At 40.6% G+C, this 13,451-nt stretch overlaps 2 protein-coding genes across 2 annotated transcripts; one reads left to right on the forward strand and one right to left on the reverse strand.

Moving 5' to 3' along the window:
• The first annotated feature begins 126 nt into the window (after positions 1–126).
• On the forward strand, positions 127–9,204 carry LOC135271697 (tRNA N(3)-methylcytidine methyltransferase METTL6-like). Its single transcript, XM_064369567.1, is given in 2 exon segments — positions 127–774; positions 8,625–9,204. Coding segments are annotated over 2 exon segments (861 nt in total). The 5' UTR covers positions 127–203; the 3' UTR covers positions 8,915–9,204.
• LOC135271643 (endogenous retrovirus group K member 9 Env polyprotein-like) lies at positions 901–7,937 on the reverse strand. The gene is made up of 2 exons (XM_064369139.1): positions 7,853–7,937; positions 901–3,476 (listed from the first exon to the last, which is right to left on the reverse strand). Exon 2 carries the CDS (start codon positions 3,430–3,432, stop codon positions 1,474–1,476), a length of 1,959 nt encoding a protein of 652 aa, XP_064225209.1. The 5' UTR covers positions 3,433–3,476; positions 7,853–7,937; the 3' UTR covers positions 901–1,473.
• Positions 9,205–13,451: the final 4,247 nt, after the last annotated feature.

Raw genomic sequence — 13,451 nt, forward strand, 5'->3', positions numbered from 1 at the left:
TCCGAAGCTTGAGGCTGGCTGTGGGGTGAGTGCTCCTGTCCCTACCCCTACAGTTGAATTTACGAACTGATGACACACCCTATGCTGTTTGAAGCGTGAAACTCACCTGAGGAAATGCATCTGATCCAGTAGCATGGATTTATATTATTTGGGGATGGAGAATCTTCAGCTGCCTTAAGTTTCTGTTACCGTCAGTTTCTGAGATGGCTTCTTTGCAAAGGAAAGGGCTGCAGGCAAGGATTCTCAGCTCTGAAGAGGAGGAGAAACTGAAAAGAGACCAAATTTTGGTGTCTGATTTTAAACAGCAAAAATTGGAACAAGAGGCTCAGAAAAACTGGGATATTTTTTACAAAAGAAATAGCACTAATTTCTTCAAAGATAGACACTGGACCACCAGAGAGTTTAAGGAGCTAAGATCATGTAGAGAGTTTGAAGATCAAAAGTTAACAATGCTTGAAGCTGGCTGTGTGGTTGGAAACTGTTTATTTCCACTTTTAGAAGAAGATCTGAATATCTTTGCCTATGCCTGTGATTTTTCTCCAAGAGCAGTTGAATATGTTAAGCAAAATCCTTTATATGACACAGAAAGATGCAAGGTATTCCAGTGTGATCTGACGAAAGATGATCTTCTGGATCATGTACCACCAGAATCTGTGGATGTTGTTACGTTGATATTTATGCTCTCAGCTATTCATCCTGATAAGATGCACCTTGTCTTACAAAACATTTACCAGGTATGAAAACCAGGAAAAAGTGTCTTGTTTCGTGACTACTGTTGTTGGCCGTGAGATCAGCACGTCTGCCAAGGATCTCTTGACCAGCAAGAGGGTCCTAATACCTGGAAGAGAGAGTGCGCGGAAGAGAAGAGAGAGAGAGATAGATGGGTCTGGAGGACTGAAATGAGATATGCTCAGATCAGCGATTTATTCTTTGTGCTCATGTTCTTATATATGATTTTACATACAGTGGCTGACGTCAGTTTTCTTACAGAATCATTATCAGAGGGAAAGAATAGAAAGTTACAAAGTAACCAAGGAAAGTACAAAATAACCAAGGAAGGGAACAACATACAAGTTTACCTAAAGGTCACAAAAGATTCTTATCCTTTTATCCATTGTTACAGAAAATGACGTTAAGACAGGTGGGCAAGCAATAAATCAGGAGGGGAACAATTTTGTAGTGATTAAGTGAATGATCTCAATGCTTCTGTGACTACGGGTAAATAGAGTCATAGAACTAGCCCAGAACATTGACTTCAGGAGAAAAACAATAATCTGGCATTACTTCAGTCATGCCTTAGAAGCAGTGAACTGAGAGTGACTTTCTGCAAGCTTAACATTTCCCACGTCTTCCTGTAGCCACCTCACTCGACTGCACCCAGTGGAGAGAGACGTGTCTGGGCTCAAACCCCGTCATGGCGGAGACACGGAGGGGCCTCTACGCTGGTGGGGGATCCCCACATCTCCTCCATTTTTATTTTTTTAAATTGAGTTCAAATAGTTTGAACTGCAATTTCTGGATGGAGGAGAACACAAGGCGGAACAGGAAGGGCAGAAAAATGAGAAGCAGAAGGACACAGCCGCCAACAGCTATGATGCTTGAGAAGGACGGCAGGTGAAAACCACGTGTCCAGGAAAACAAAGTGTTAACAATGTCACGGGCAACAGTATCATCCCGTGGAAGCACTTGGCGTGAAAAATCAATAGCATGAATTTGTTGTTGAAGCTTGACAATATCAAGGGACAAGTTATTATGACTCCAAATACCTTGTAAGTGAGCCTTAACTAAAGGCCATTGCCATTGAGTATCATTGTAAGGGGTATTGGTAACACAGATATACTTAAAATCAACATGACAACGTAACAGTAGACGAGATTGAATGTTGTACACTTTGTCACCCAATAAAGTAACAGTTTGCTCTAAAGCATTAAGTTTAACTTCCAGTTTTTTATCAATATCCATTTGAGTACCCATGGAAACAGAAATATTTTGGGCAAGGTGATTAACATAAGTAGCAGTTTGAACACTATGAGCAAGGCCAGCAGCTGCTGTGGCAGCAGTGGCAACAATAGAAACAATAGCCAGAATACCAGTAACAAGTAAACCAATGAAGCGTTTAGGGCGAAGAAGGAGGTCCCGCATCTGGTGGAGGATTTGAAGACTGTGTTCTTCATACCAGGGACCAGAAATATTAACAGGGAGCATAACATAAGGCGGTTGATGAACAACAAGAATAGTGGGTGTAGGAAAAACTGAGGAATCCAAACAATTGGTAAGAGTACAGGAGGAACAAGAAATAAAGTATTGTCCAGAGGTAAAAGTAATATTGATAGAACCATAAAGAAGAGCATAAGGAGCAGCAACACAAGCTTTAACATAATGACGGTGATAAGGAGAAGATGAAGGGACATATGTAGGGCTACGAGAGCCAACTTTGTAATAAGCAGGCACCAAAGCAGGAAAGAGTCGCCAAAGGGAAGGGAATAGTCGACCAGAGGGAGTGGAGACAAGGGGAGTGCTCCAACCACCGGGGACATGGTAATGAGGAGCAAAGTTATTACGAGGAAAGGGAACAGACCAATCATATAAAGTAAAACCAGAAGACAAGGTATACCGTACAGCTTGATGGACTGTGTAACAGGTTCTCCATGGAGGAAAGGAATCAAAAGAGTGATTAGTAGGGTAGCAACGAGGTCTATCCTTATCAGGGAAATGAGGAGAAGTAAGATTCCAGGATTTCTTAATGGCATAATAAAACAAAAACCAATTCCGAGAGAAATCGTTTTCACCAGGGAGTAAATCAGAAGGACCTTCGTAGGTAGTAAGTTGTTTAAAATCCAAATGAAAGCAGTAAGGAGAGGTTTTGAAAGGGGTAACAGGTAAGGGAGAGAATCTAGGAAGGTCTGGAAAAGTAGTGTCTGAATAAGCAGGGGCATGAAAACACATGGGAGGACTGGCAGCTTGAGCTACATAAGAGTAGGGAGCAGATTGAGGAATAATATGAGTAGAAGAGGGAAGTCCAAAAACAGAGGTATCATTGAGGTAAACAGAGAAAGAAGGATCATTCCAAGTGACCGGGCGAAGAACTGGGGGATTGGGAACATAGGCCCAAAGAACCTGAGAATCAGGCAACGGTTGAGCCTGAGCTTGAACTGGAGTAATGGTTTGACATGACAGAATAGCCAACATAGCCAAAAAAAAATTAGAAGGAGTACGAGACTGTCCTTGTTCACGAATGAGGCGGGAGGCTTCAGCGCTGAGACGGCGTATTTGATTCCAGGTGGGAAGGGACACTGCACGACGAGGCATTGGAGAGTCGGGGCGACGTCTACAGCGTTGTCTGCGAAGGTGACTGGAGTTATTCTGAGGCGTCGTCACATGAAGACGGCGAAAGCGGGGGATGAGGCTTTGTGGAGAGTTGCGAGGGGGCATGCTTGACAAGACGTTCAGGAACCCAGACAGGAGATTCAGCGGACCTGGGGAAAACACAAACATGTCCTCGTCCCCATATGAGGACGGGATCAGGCCCATGCCATTGGTTAGAGAGAGAGTCTTTCCACAAAACCTCAGGAGTAGGTTTGTTTTGGGGATGCCAAAAGCGATCAGCTGATGAACGGCCTTCAGCATCTAAAGTTAAAAAGTTGAGAACATACAGGGCATGGTTCAATCTGTTGTGAGGAGACTTAAGCAAAAGGGCAGAAGAAGGGTCATGTTGTAATTTCTGTAAAAGAGTTTTTAAAACAGAGTGGAAACGTTCCACGATTCCTTGACCCTGAGGATTGTAAGGAATGCCCGTTCGGTGAGAGATCTGAAATTGAGAACAAAAGAAAGCAAAAGCTTTGCTAACATAAGCTGGTCCATTATCTGTCTTTAAGATTTTTGGAACACCTAGAATAGAAAAAACTCGTAGGCAATGAGCAACAACATCTCTAACAGCTTCACCTGTATGTGCAGAAGCAACAGCAAAATGAGAATAAGTGTCAATGGTAACATGAACATATTGTAATTTACCAAAGGGAGAAAAATGAGTAACATCCATTTGAAAAATATGAGCAGGCAGGAGACCTCGAGGGTTAATTCCTAAATGATGAGTAACAGGCAAGTGTGGAGCACAAGCCGCACAAGATTTAACTATGTGTCGAGCTTGTTCTCTGGTAATCTTAAACTGTAACCTGAGACTGCGAGCATTTTGATGATGGAGTGCATGAGAGGCCTGTGCTTGCTGAACCGATGTTAAAACAGGAAAAACTTGTTGAGTGAGTTGGTCGGCAAAGGCGTTTCCTTCAGCCAGAGGTCCTGGAAGGAAAGAATGAGCTCTGATATGTCCAATAAAAAATGGGAAAAGACGGCGACGGATAACTTGCTGTAAAGGAAGAAGAAGATGAATTATGGAAGAGGAGTCTGAAAGAGAAAGGGGAGCAGTTTCAAGATGTTGAACCAAATTAACTACATATTGACTGTCAGAATATAAATTTAAAGGCACATCACAATTAGTAAGAACATGCTGAACAGCAAGCAATTCCACACGCTGGGCAGAGGTTTCTTTGGTCTGAAAAGAAAAAGGCTGTTGGTTAATGGTGCCAGCAGCGAGACCTGTGGATGAACCATCGGTGAAAGCCAATGCTGCAGAAGGCAGAGGAGTTTTTACACAATTTTGAGGGAAAATAAGAGAGCATTGTGAATAAAAATGTAAAATCTTGTCAGCTGGATAATGACAGGAGATCTGACCGGGATAACCTGCAAATGCTAATTGCCAAGAGTTACAAAATTGCCAAAGCCACTGCTGCTGTGCAGTGGAATAGGGAACAATAATAATAGGTGGTTCAAATCCAAACAGAGTAAGAGCACGCTGTCTGCCTTTGGTGATTAAAATAGCCACAAGATCATAATAAGGGGAAATAACTTTAGATCGGGTGGCAGGAAGATGCATCCATTCTAAAACTCCTTGTTGCCAGAAAACACCAGTAGGAGTATAGGCAGTGCGTAGCACACAATAAGACCATGCAGCATCATTTTTAATTCTAGACAGCTTTTGTTGTGATAGAGCGTGATGAACCAACTGTAAAGCTTCTGAGGCTTCAGGAGACAAAGACCTGGGAGAGGTTGGATTAGAAGAGCCTTTCAGGATATCAAATAAAGGCTTCAACTGACCAGTAGTTAATTTTAAACTAGGACGAATCCAATTGATATCACCCAAAAATTTTTGGAAATCATTCAAGGTTTTAAGATTAGCCGTGGACAAAATGGGAGTTTTAAAAGACACATGGTTGTGTTCAATTAAGCGGCCAAGATAATGGTAGGGAGTAACAGTTTGAATTTTATCAGGGGCAATGACAAGATGAGCTTTGTCAAGGCATTGCTGTAAGGAGAAAAATGCTTTAGACAACAGAATCTCTGTGGGAGCTGCCAATAATAAATCATCCATGTAATGTAAAAGGAGCACGTCAGGGAAATCCTGGCGAACAGGAAAAATAGCTTTAGCAACATAAGACTGGCATAATGTAGGACTGTTTGCCATGCCTTGTGGAAGAACGACCCACTCATATCGATCATAAGGGCGTTCAAAATTAGTTGATGGAATACTAAAAGCAAAGCGTTTGCAATCAGCAGGTGACAATGGAATAGTAAAAAAGCAGTCCTTTAAATCAATGACTATCAAATGCCAGTGTTGTGGAACAACAACAGGAGAAGGCAAACCAGGTTGTAAAGGTCCCATAATTTCCATAGTTTCATTAACTTTTCTAAGGTCTTGTAATAAACGCCATTTACCAGATTTTTTTTTTTTTTATGACAAAAACAGGAGAGTTCCAAGGACTGTTAGTAGGACGAATGTGTCCGGCAGCAAGTTGTTCCCGAACCAACTCACGGGCTGCAGAAATCTTTTCAGAGGACAGGGGCCACTGTTCTACCCACACTGGGACATCAGATTTCCATGTGATGGCATCAGCATGAGCATCGGGAATTACAGTGGTCCCTTGGAAAAATAACCTAGTCCAGAACGATCGGTTTTTTGTGACAAGGAAAGCGGCTCAGGCATTCCCTGCAAATATTTTCCTAGTCCTTTAGAAGGCTGATAACCTTGCTGTAACATCATATTTAAAGCTTTACCACCAGTAACCAAATGAGTCCCCATAGCCTCCAGGACATCACGGCCCCAGAGGTTAAGAGGAATGCCAGTGACAATGTAAGGGCGAAAGGAGCCAGAATGGCCCTCATGATCTATCCAGGAAAGCAGATCAGCAGATTGCAAGGGATGATTACTCATTCCTATACCTTGTAGGGCTGTCATGGTAGGGGTGGCTGGCCAAGAAGAAGGCCAGAATTTAGAAGAGATAACAGAGACATCAGCTCCAGTATCCAAAAGACCTTTGAAAGATTTTCCATTAATTCTAAGACACAATTCAGGCCTAGTGGCAGAAATTGACTGTATCCAATAAGCATAAGAGGAAGATCCAAAACCACGATCTCCTCTGGAGTCATTTACAAGCGGCGAGCCAATTTGCAAATTAACAGGTATGAGCAACAACTGAGCAAAGGGTTGATCAGGGGCAAGTGTATACACACCTGTGGGAGACCAAATCATGACTTTGATTTCACCTGTATAGTCAGAATCAACAACACCAGGGAGAACTTGAAGACCTTTTAAGGAGAAACTGCTGCGTCCTAAGACAAGACCAACATGATTAGGAGGTAAAGGGCCAAAAACACCAGTGGGGATAGCCTGTGGTCCCATATCAGGAGTTAATATTTGAGTGGCGGAGGGACAGAGGTCAAGTCCGGCACTGTTTGGGGTTGCTCGGAAGAGCTGAGAAATGGATTTTAGGGAATGTGGGATTGCCCGAGTTGTTGAGGGGGCCGGGGCAGCCCCCTCTGGGAGTTTCCCGAACGTGGTTGCAGTGGGTTACCCTGAGCATCACGTTTAGAGTGACACTCATTAGCCCAATGATTACCACGGTGGCAACGTGGGCATTCCCCTGGTTGCCGGGGAGATGGCTTTGCAGGCGTTGGAGGAGCCGGCAATGACAAAAGCGGCGGAGAGGGCTGGACAGGTGCTTTACAGGACTTAGCAAAATGTCCAAGACCACCACAACGGAAACACTTCAGATTAGGTTTGGTCTGATTAGTTTTTTGTTTAAGAAAAGCAGCAAGAGTCATACCGGCCTGAGCTGCAGCCATGGCCAGACCCTGTTGGTAAGCGGGTCCAATATCAGCACACAGGTGAATGTAACCTTGGAGATCCACCTTGTGGCGCCAAGGTCTAATAGCAGCCTGACAGGTGGCATTTGTATTTTCAAAAGCCAACTGCTTAACAAGCATAGAGGCAGTGTCTGCTGTTGTGTGGTGTCAATTAGAACTTCCGAAAGAGTTTCAACATCAGGAAGCGGCGGGATATCAGGATCGGGGAGAGTATGAGGCTCAGGTGGAGGGGGAACAGAAAAAGATGTAGAAACATCAGGCATGGAAGTATACAAAGGAGCAGTAGCAGCAGGAGGTTTGCAAGGACAAACACAATCACGCAATTTTGGCCAAACAGAAAGTAAAACAGCTGACTGAGGCAAAGACTCATTGTGGGCACAAAATTGATCAATCTTTTCACCTATAGCAAGCCAAGCAGATTCATCAAGAAAACCACCTTCAGGAGCCCAAGGGCAAATTTCACGAACAATGTGCACAAATTCCTCCACAGTTTTCTGCTTAACATTATGACCATGAGACTTAATCATAGAATGCAACAACTGAATAAACATATTATGTTCCTTAGACTCAATGTTTCCCATAGTTTTACTCCAGATTGATAATAAAATCAACAGCTTATATTTACAAGATTAAAAGTAACCAAAAACTCACTTACTGAACTGCCGGCCCTTCACTGTTAATTGAATTGAGCGTCACTGTAGTCTCTCGTGTCCAGGCCCCACGGCGTTGGGCGCCAGATGTTGTTGGCCGTGAGATCAGCACGTCTGCCAAGGATCTCTTGACCAGCAAGAGGGTCCTAATACCTGGAAGAGAGAGTGCGCGGAAGAGAAGAGAGAGAGAGATAGATGGGTCTGGAGGACTGAAATGAGATATGCTCAGATCAGCGATTTATTCTTTGTGCTCATGTTCTTATATATGATTTTACATACAGTGGCTGACGTCAGTTTTCTTACAGAATCATTATCAGAGGGAAAGAATAGAAAGTTACAAAGTAACCAAGGAAAGTACAAAATAACCAAGGAAGGGAACAACATACAAGTTTACCTAAAGGTCACAAAAGATTCTTATCCTTTTATCCATTGTTACAGAAAATGACGTTAAGACAGGTGGGCAAGCAATAAATCAGGAGGGGAACAATTTTGTAGTGATTAAGTGAATGATCTCAATGCTTCTGTGACTACGGGTAAATAGAGTCATAGAACTAGCCCAGAACATTGACTTCAGGAGAAAAACAATAATCTGGCATTACTTCAGTCATGCCTTAGAAGCAGTGAACTGAGAGTGACTTTCTGCAAGCTTAACATTTCCCACGTCTTCCTGTAGCCACCTCACTCGACTGCACCCAGTGGAGAGAGACGTGTCTGGGCTCAAACCCCGTCATGGCGGAGACACGGAGGGGCCTCTACGCTGGTGGGGGATCCCCACAGACTACGGGCTGTATGATCATGCCATGCTTAGGTTTAAAGCAGGCAGCAAATTTGGAGAAAACTTTTATGTTAGACAAGATGGGACCAGATCATATTTTTTTGCTGATGCATTCCTGGCCCAGCTCTTGATGGACACAGGTTATGAAGAAGTGGTAAACGAGTATGTGTTTCGAGAGATGGTGAATAAAAAAGAAGGCCTGTGTGTGCCAAGAGTTTTCCTTCAGAGCAAATTTCAAAAGCCTCCTAAGAACCCATCTCCTGTGATCCTGGGCCTGGATCCTAAGTCCTGAGCTTTCATGAGGTTGGCATTCATACCTCCCCTTGAAGAGGAAATTTAAAATTACTCTTTTGGCCGGGCGCGGTGGCTCATGCCTGTAATCCCAGAACTTTGGGAGGCCGAGGTGAGGGGATCACCTGAGGCCAGGGGTTCAAGGCCAATCTGGCCAACATGTTGAAACCCCATCTGTACTAAAAATACAAAAAAATTAGCCGGGCATGGTGGCAGGTACGTGTAATCCCAGCTACTTGGGAGGCTGAGGCAGGAGAATCGCTTGAAGCTAAGAGGCAGAGGTTGCATTGAGCCGAGATCGTGCCACTGCACTCAGCCTGGGCAACAGAGTGAGACCCTGTTTCATAAATAAATAAATAAATAAAATTACTCTTTTTACTTTATATATTTTTTGAGACAGGATCTTGTGGTGCTCAGGCTATAGTGCATTGGTGTGATTGCAGCTCATTGTAGCCTTGACCTCCCTGGGCTCTAGTAATCCTTCTGTCTCAGGCTCCTGAGTAGCTGGGACTACAGGTGTCAGCTACCATGCCTAGCCCTTAATTTTTTTTAATGAGCCTGTACGGTAGTCCCGCCTTATCCATGGTTTCACTTAACACAGTTTCAATTACCTGTTTTCAACAGCAGTCAGTTACTTAGATATTTTGAGGTAAGTTATAGGCTCATGACTATAACCCCAGCATTTTGGGAGGCTGAGGCCAGGAAATCCCTTGAGCCCAGGAGTTCAAGACCAGTGTGGGAAACATAGTGAAACCCTGTCTCTATAGAAAATACAAAAATTAGCCAGACATGGTGGCAAGTGGCTGTAGTCCCAACTGAGGTGGGCGGATGGCTTGAGCCTGGAAGGTGGAGCTTGCAGTAAGTCGAGATCTTGCTACTGCACTGTAGCCTGGGCAACAAAGCAAGAATCTGTCTCAAAAAAAAAAAAAAAAAAAAGATATTTTGAAAGAGAGATCACATTCACATAACTTTATTATAGTATATTGTTAAAATTGTTCTTTTGTTAGGGTTTGGTATCATCTGTGATTTCAGGCCACCACTGGGGGTTTTGAAACATATCTCCTGCAGATAAGGGGGAACTGCTACGTACTTTTTGTATCAAAAAATAGGAAGTGTTAAAAAAAGAAAAAGAACTAAAAATCTAAAATATTGGTCAAGTCCAAATCATAAGTTTCATAAGCAATATAAAACTCTCCTCAGGCTCATCTCAGGTATGCCCTTAGTTTGGGGATCAGCTGTAAGAAAGGAAGCAAGGTCTATACTTTGACTTTTTTTTTTTCTTCTGGATTTCCCTTTCTCTTTCTGTGGACAGTGTGGAGGGATTAGGGTAAAGGGACCAAAGTTGTACTTCACTGGAGCTGTTACAGTTACATTGGTTGGCCTTTGTGAGTAGTATCTAAAAGTTGGATTTAGTATGAACAGGAATACACAAATATAACCAGTTGGAGAATTCAGTATGTCAGCAGAAATCCTAAAGGCTACTAAATTGCTTCCAAGCCTCCAAATCCCATCCCTGTGACAGCTAATCACATAATTCCTTGGGCCAGTTTTATCATTGGTTGTACTAGAGTGGTCAAATGTTATAGCCAAGGGTAATGTCTTCTTAACCATTAGTGTTAGTCATTGATCTTTATCTTTCTCTTGTAATCCCATTATAAAGGTAGGCTTGTCAGTTTCACTTTTTAATTTAATCCAATTTTGCTTTGTATATTTTGAGACTATTTTGTTGGGTGCATTGAAGTCTAGAATGATTATACACCAACCCTATTTATTCTTAAGGTTTTTGGCCATAAAGTCAAATGGGTTTCATATTAATATAAATACACCAGATTTCTTTTGTTCAGTATTTGCTTGATAAATCTTTTTTTGCCATGTTTGTTTACTTTTAACCTTTCATTGTTCTTACGCTTTAATGTCTGTCTCTTTTAAAACAAATACAGTTGGATTTTATTTGTTGTTTTGTAATTCAATCTGACAACCTGCTTTTAATGTAATGAGTTTATTGTGATTTTTTATATACGTGAAGTTACACTATTTTACTTTTCGCTTTATGTATGTGATGGCCCTGTGTGATTTCCCTTCTTTCTTGCCTTTCTTGTTTGTTTAAATTTGTTTTTATTCCACATTTTTCTATTTTCTGGTTTGAAAGTCATAAGCTATATTTTATTACTTTGTATTAGTTTGCTAGGGCTGCTATAATAAAGTACTACAGACTCTGTGGCTTAAGGAATTATTTTCTCAGAATTCTAGAGACCAAAAGTCCAAGGTCAAGCTACTGGCTGGGTTGATTTCTTCTGAGACCTCTCCTGTGGGCTTATAGAGGGTCATCTTCTTCTAGTGCATTCTCATGGTCTTCCCTTTGGGGTGTGTCTGTGTCCCAATCTCCCCTTCTTATAAGGACAATAGTCATGTTCGGTTAGGGACTCCCTCACTGGCATCCTTTAAACTTAATTACCCATTTAGAGACTATTTCTAAATATAGTCATGTTCTGAGCTACTGGGGTTAATATTTAAACGTTTACGTTTTGGGGAGGCAAAATTCAACCCATAACACCCCTGAAAATTTTTTAAAATACTAAACTTAACAAAGCCTAAAGTAAATAGATATCCTAATTACTTCCAACACCATATTTTGGGGATTTTATTATTAATAATTTCTTACCCTACTTACATGCTATTGTCTAGTGTTTTGGTTTTCTTTTTTTAATCCCTCAAATAAGCATCTTTATTAACATTTTAAGAACTTAAAAAAGATTTGTGTATATTTTAAATCAATCTATTTCTTCACTATTCATACTTGGATTTTAGTCTTTTTTCCCTCCATTTTGAGATCTGTCATCTTTTTTTCTTTGTTTCCCAAAATGCATCATTTGTATATTCTTTTAAGCAGATCAGTTAGCTATAAACTCTTAGTTTTAAAAAAATCATTTTTCACCCTCATTTTTAAAATATAATTTAGCTACATTTGCATTTCTAGGTTGACAATTATTTTCTCTTGTCACTTTGAAAATTCAGTCTCTTATTGCTTACATTTTTACTGTTCAGATATCTGCTATCAGTCAGTTGCCATCCTTTGTAGAAGCTCTCTCATTGACTAACCTTTAATTTTTTTTTAACTTCATTAGAATGTTTCTAAGTGTGGACTTCTATTTATCTTTATTTTGTACAAATTGTGCAAAAATAAAGATAAATAGACATCCAAACCTAGAAACATTCATTTCTGAACATTCAAATTCATTTCTGTCATCAGTTTAGGAAAATTCTTAGCCAATACCACTTCAAATATTGCCTCTGAGATTTCCACACTATTCTGTACATCTATTAGCATTTCATTCAAATTTTCTATGTCCTTGTCCTTGCTGTCTTCTTGAGAAAGCTTTAGATGTTTCTTCCAATTCACTTGTTTTAAATTCATCTACATCTCAATTATCTTTACTCATTGACTACATAAAATTTCAGTTTTGTTTTCCAAATCTCTTTTTGGTTCTATTTAAAATATGCTTGATTATTTCTCACAATCTTTTGTTGCTTGCTATTGTTCTATATTTCATATTTGATTTATTTAAACATTTCATTGGAAATAATATTTCTACTTGTTATTTGATAATTCTAGTATCAAAAGTCATCTAGTGCTTATTGCTTTGTATGTTTGATGTATTTTTTTGTTGTTGTTGGGAAGATTTGGTTGACTTTAAAGTGTGGAACTCCTAAGACTCTATATTAGGGATGTTTTCATCCTCAAAATTTTCAATTATTTTTGTGAGAAGTGCGGTATAAAATCCATCTAAGATTATATAAGCCAACTTAGAGTATCATGCCTCAATGTGGGATTTGCAAGGAACTCCCATCAAAAGGGTTTCATTTTAGTCTCTCCAAAGTCTTTGCAGGGAAGGACTTTAAAGAGAACTCAAATCATGTATTCCTAATCCATGGGCTGATTTGGAGATTTGTCCTCAGCCCAGGCGGATTTTGTGTTTACTTAATGGTCCAAGTTGGGTTTCAGGCTTTTTGTCCTTGAAGAATTTCCTCACTTTTTTTTTATCCCTTGAAACTAGCAGTATATTTAAGGGACACTTGTTTTAATTTCCCCAAATTTAATTGTACAGTATGGGTAAGACCCTTTAGGGTATCTGTTATACCTTATCGCTACATACAGATATCTACAACTGACTTTTGAGACTGCAGTTTTATAAAGCAGTGAATATAGAATACAGTTTGTAGCAGATGGAAGAATAAATATAGAATGCAGAAGCAGAAACAGGAAGTGTTTGATTACTCCTTACAATGCATTGTTGTTGCTATCATTGCTTCGCAGAAGGAATGGTTGATGGAAGACTTCTTCTTTTTTTTTTTTTTTTTGATGAGTAAAGCAATATAGATGTGGTAATTAGTGTAGTAAGATGACAAAAAGAAACGGAATAAAGATGAAACATGTAAGATAGTCAAAGATACAGTCTTCACTTGCATTGTTAGATTTAGAAAATGTAACTTAATTTTTATACAATACTGTAGATATATTGCTATATGGTTTGTTAAAG

The sequence above is a fragment of the Aotus nancymaae genome, unplaced genomic scaffold (assembly GCF_030222135.1).
Source record: "Aotus nancymaae isolate 86718 unplaced genomic scaffold, 86718_ANA_hifiasm-v0.15.2.pri h1tg000089l, whole genome shotgun sequence".
Lineage (NCBI taxonomy): Eukaryota > Metazoa > Chordata > Mammalia > Primates > Aotidae > Aotus > Aotus nancymaae.

Bases quoted from the DNA above. Each gene is read 5' to 3' on its own strand.
- LOC135271643 (XM_064369139.1), bottom strand. From the start codon at position 3,432: ATGCCCCCTCGCAACTCTCCACAAAGCCTCATCCCCCGCTTTCGCCGT.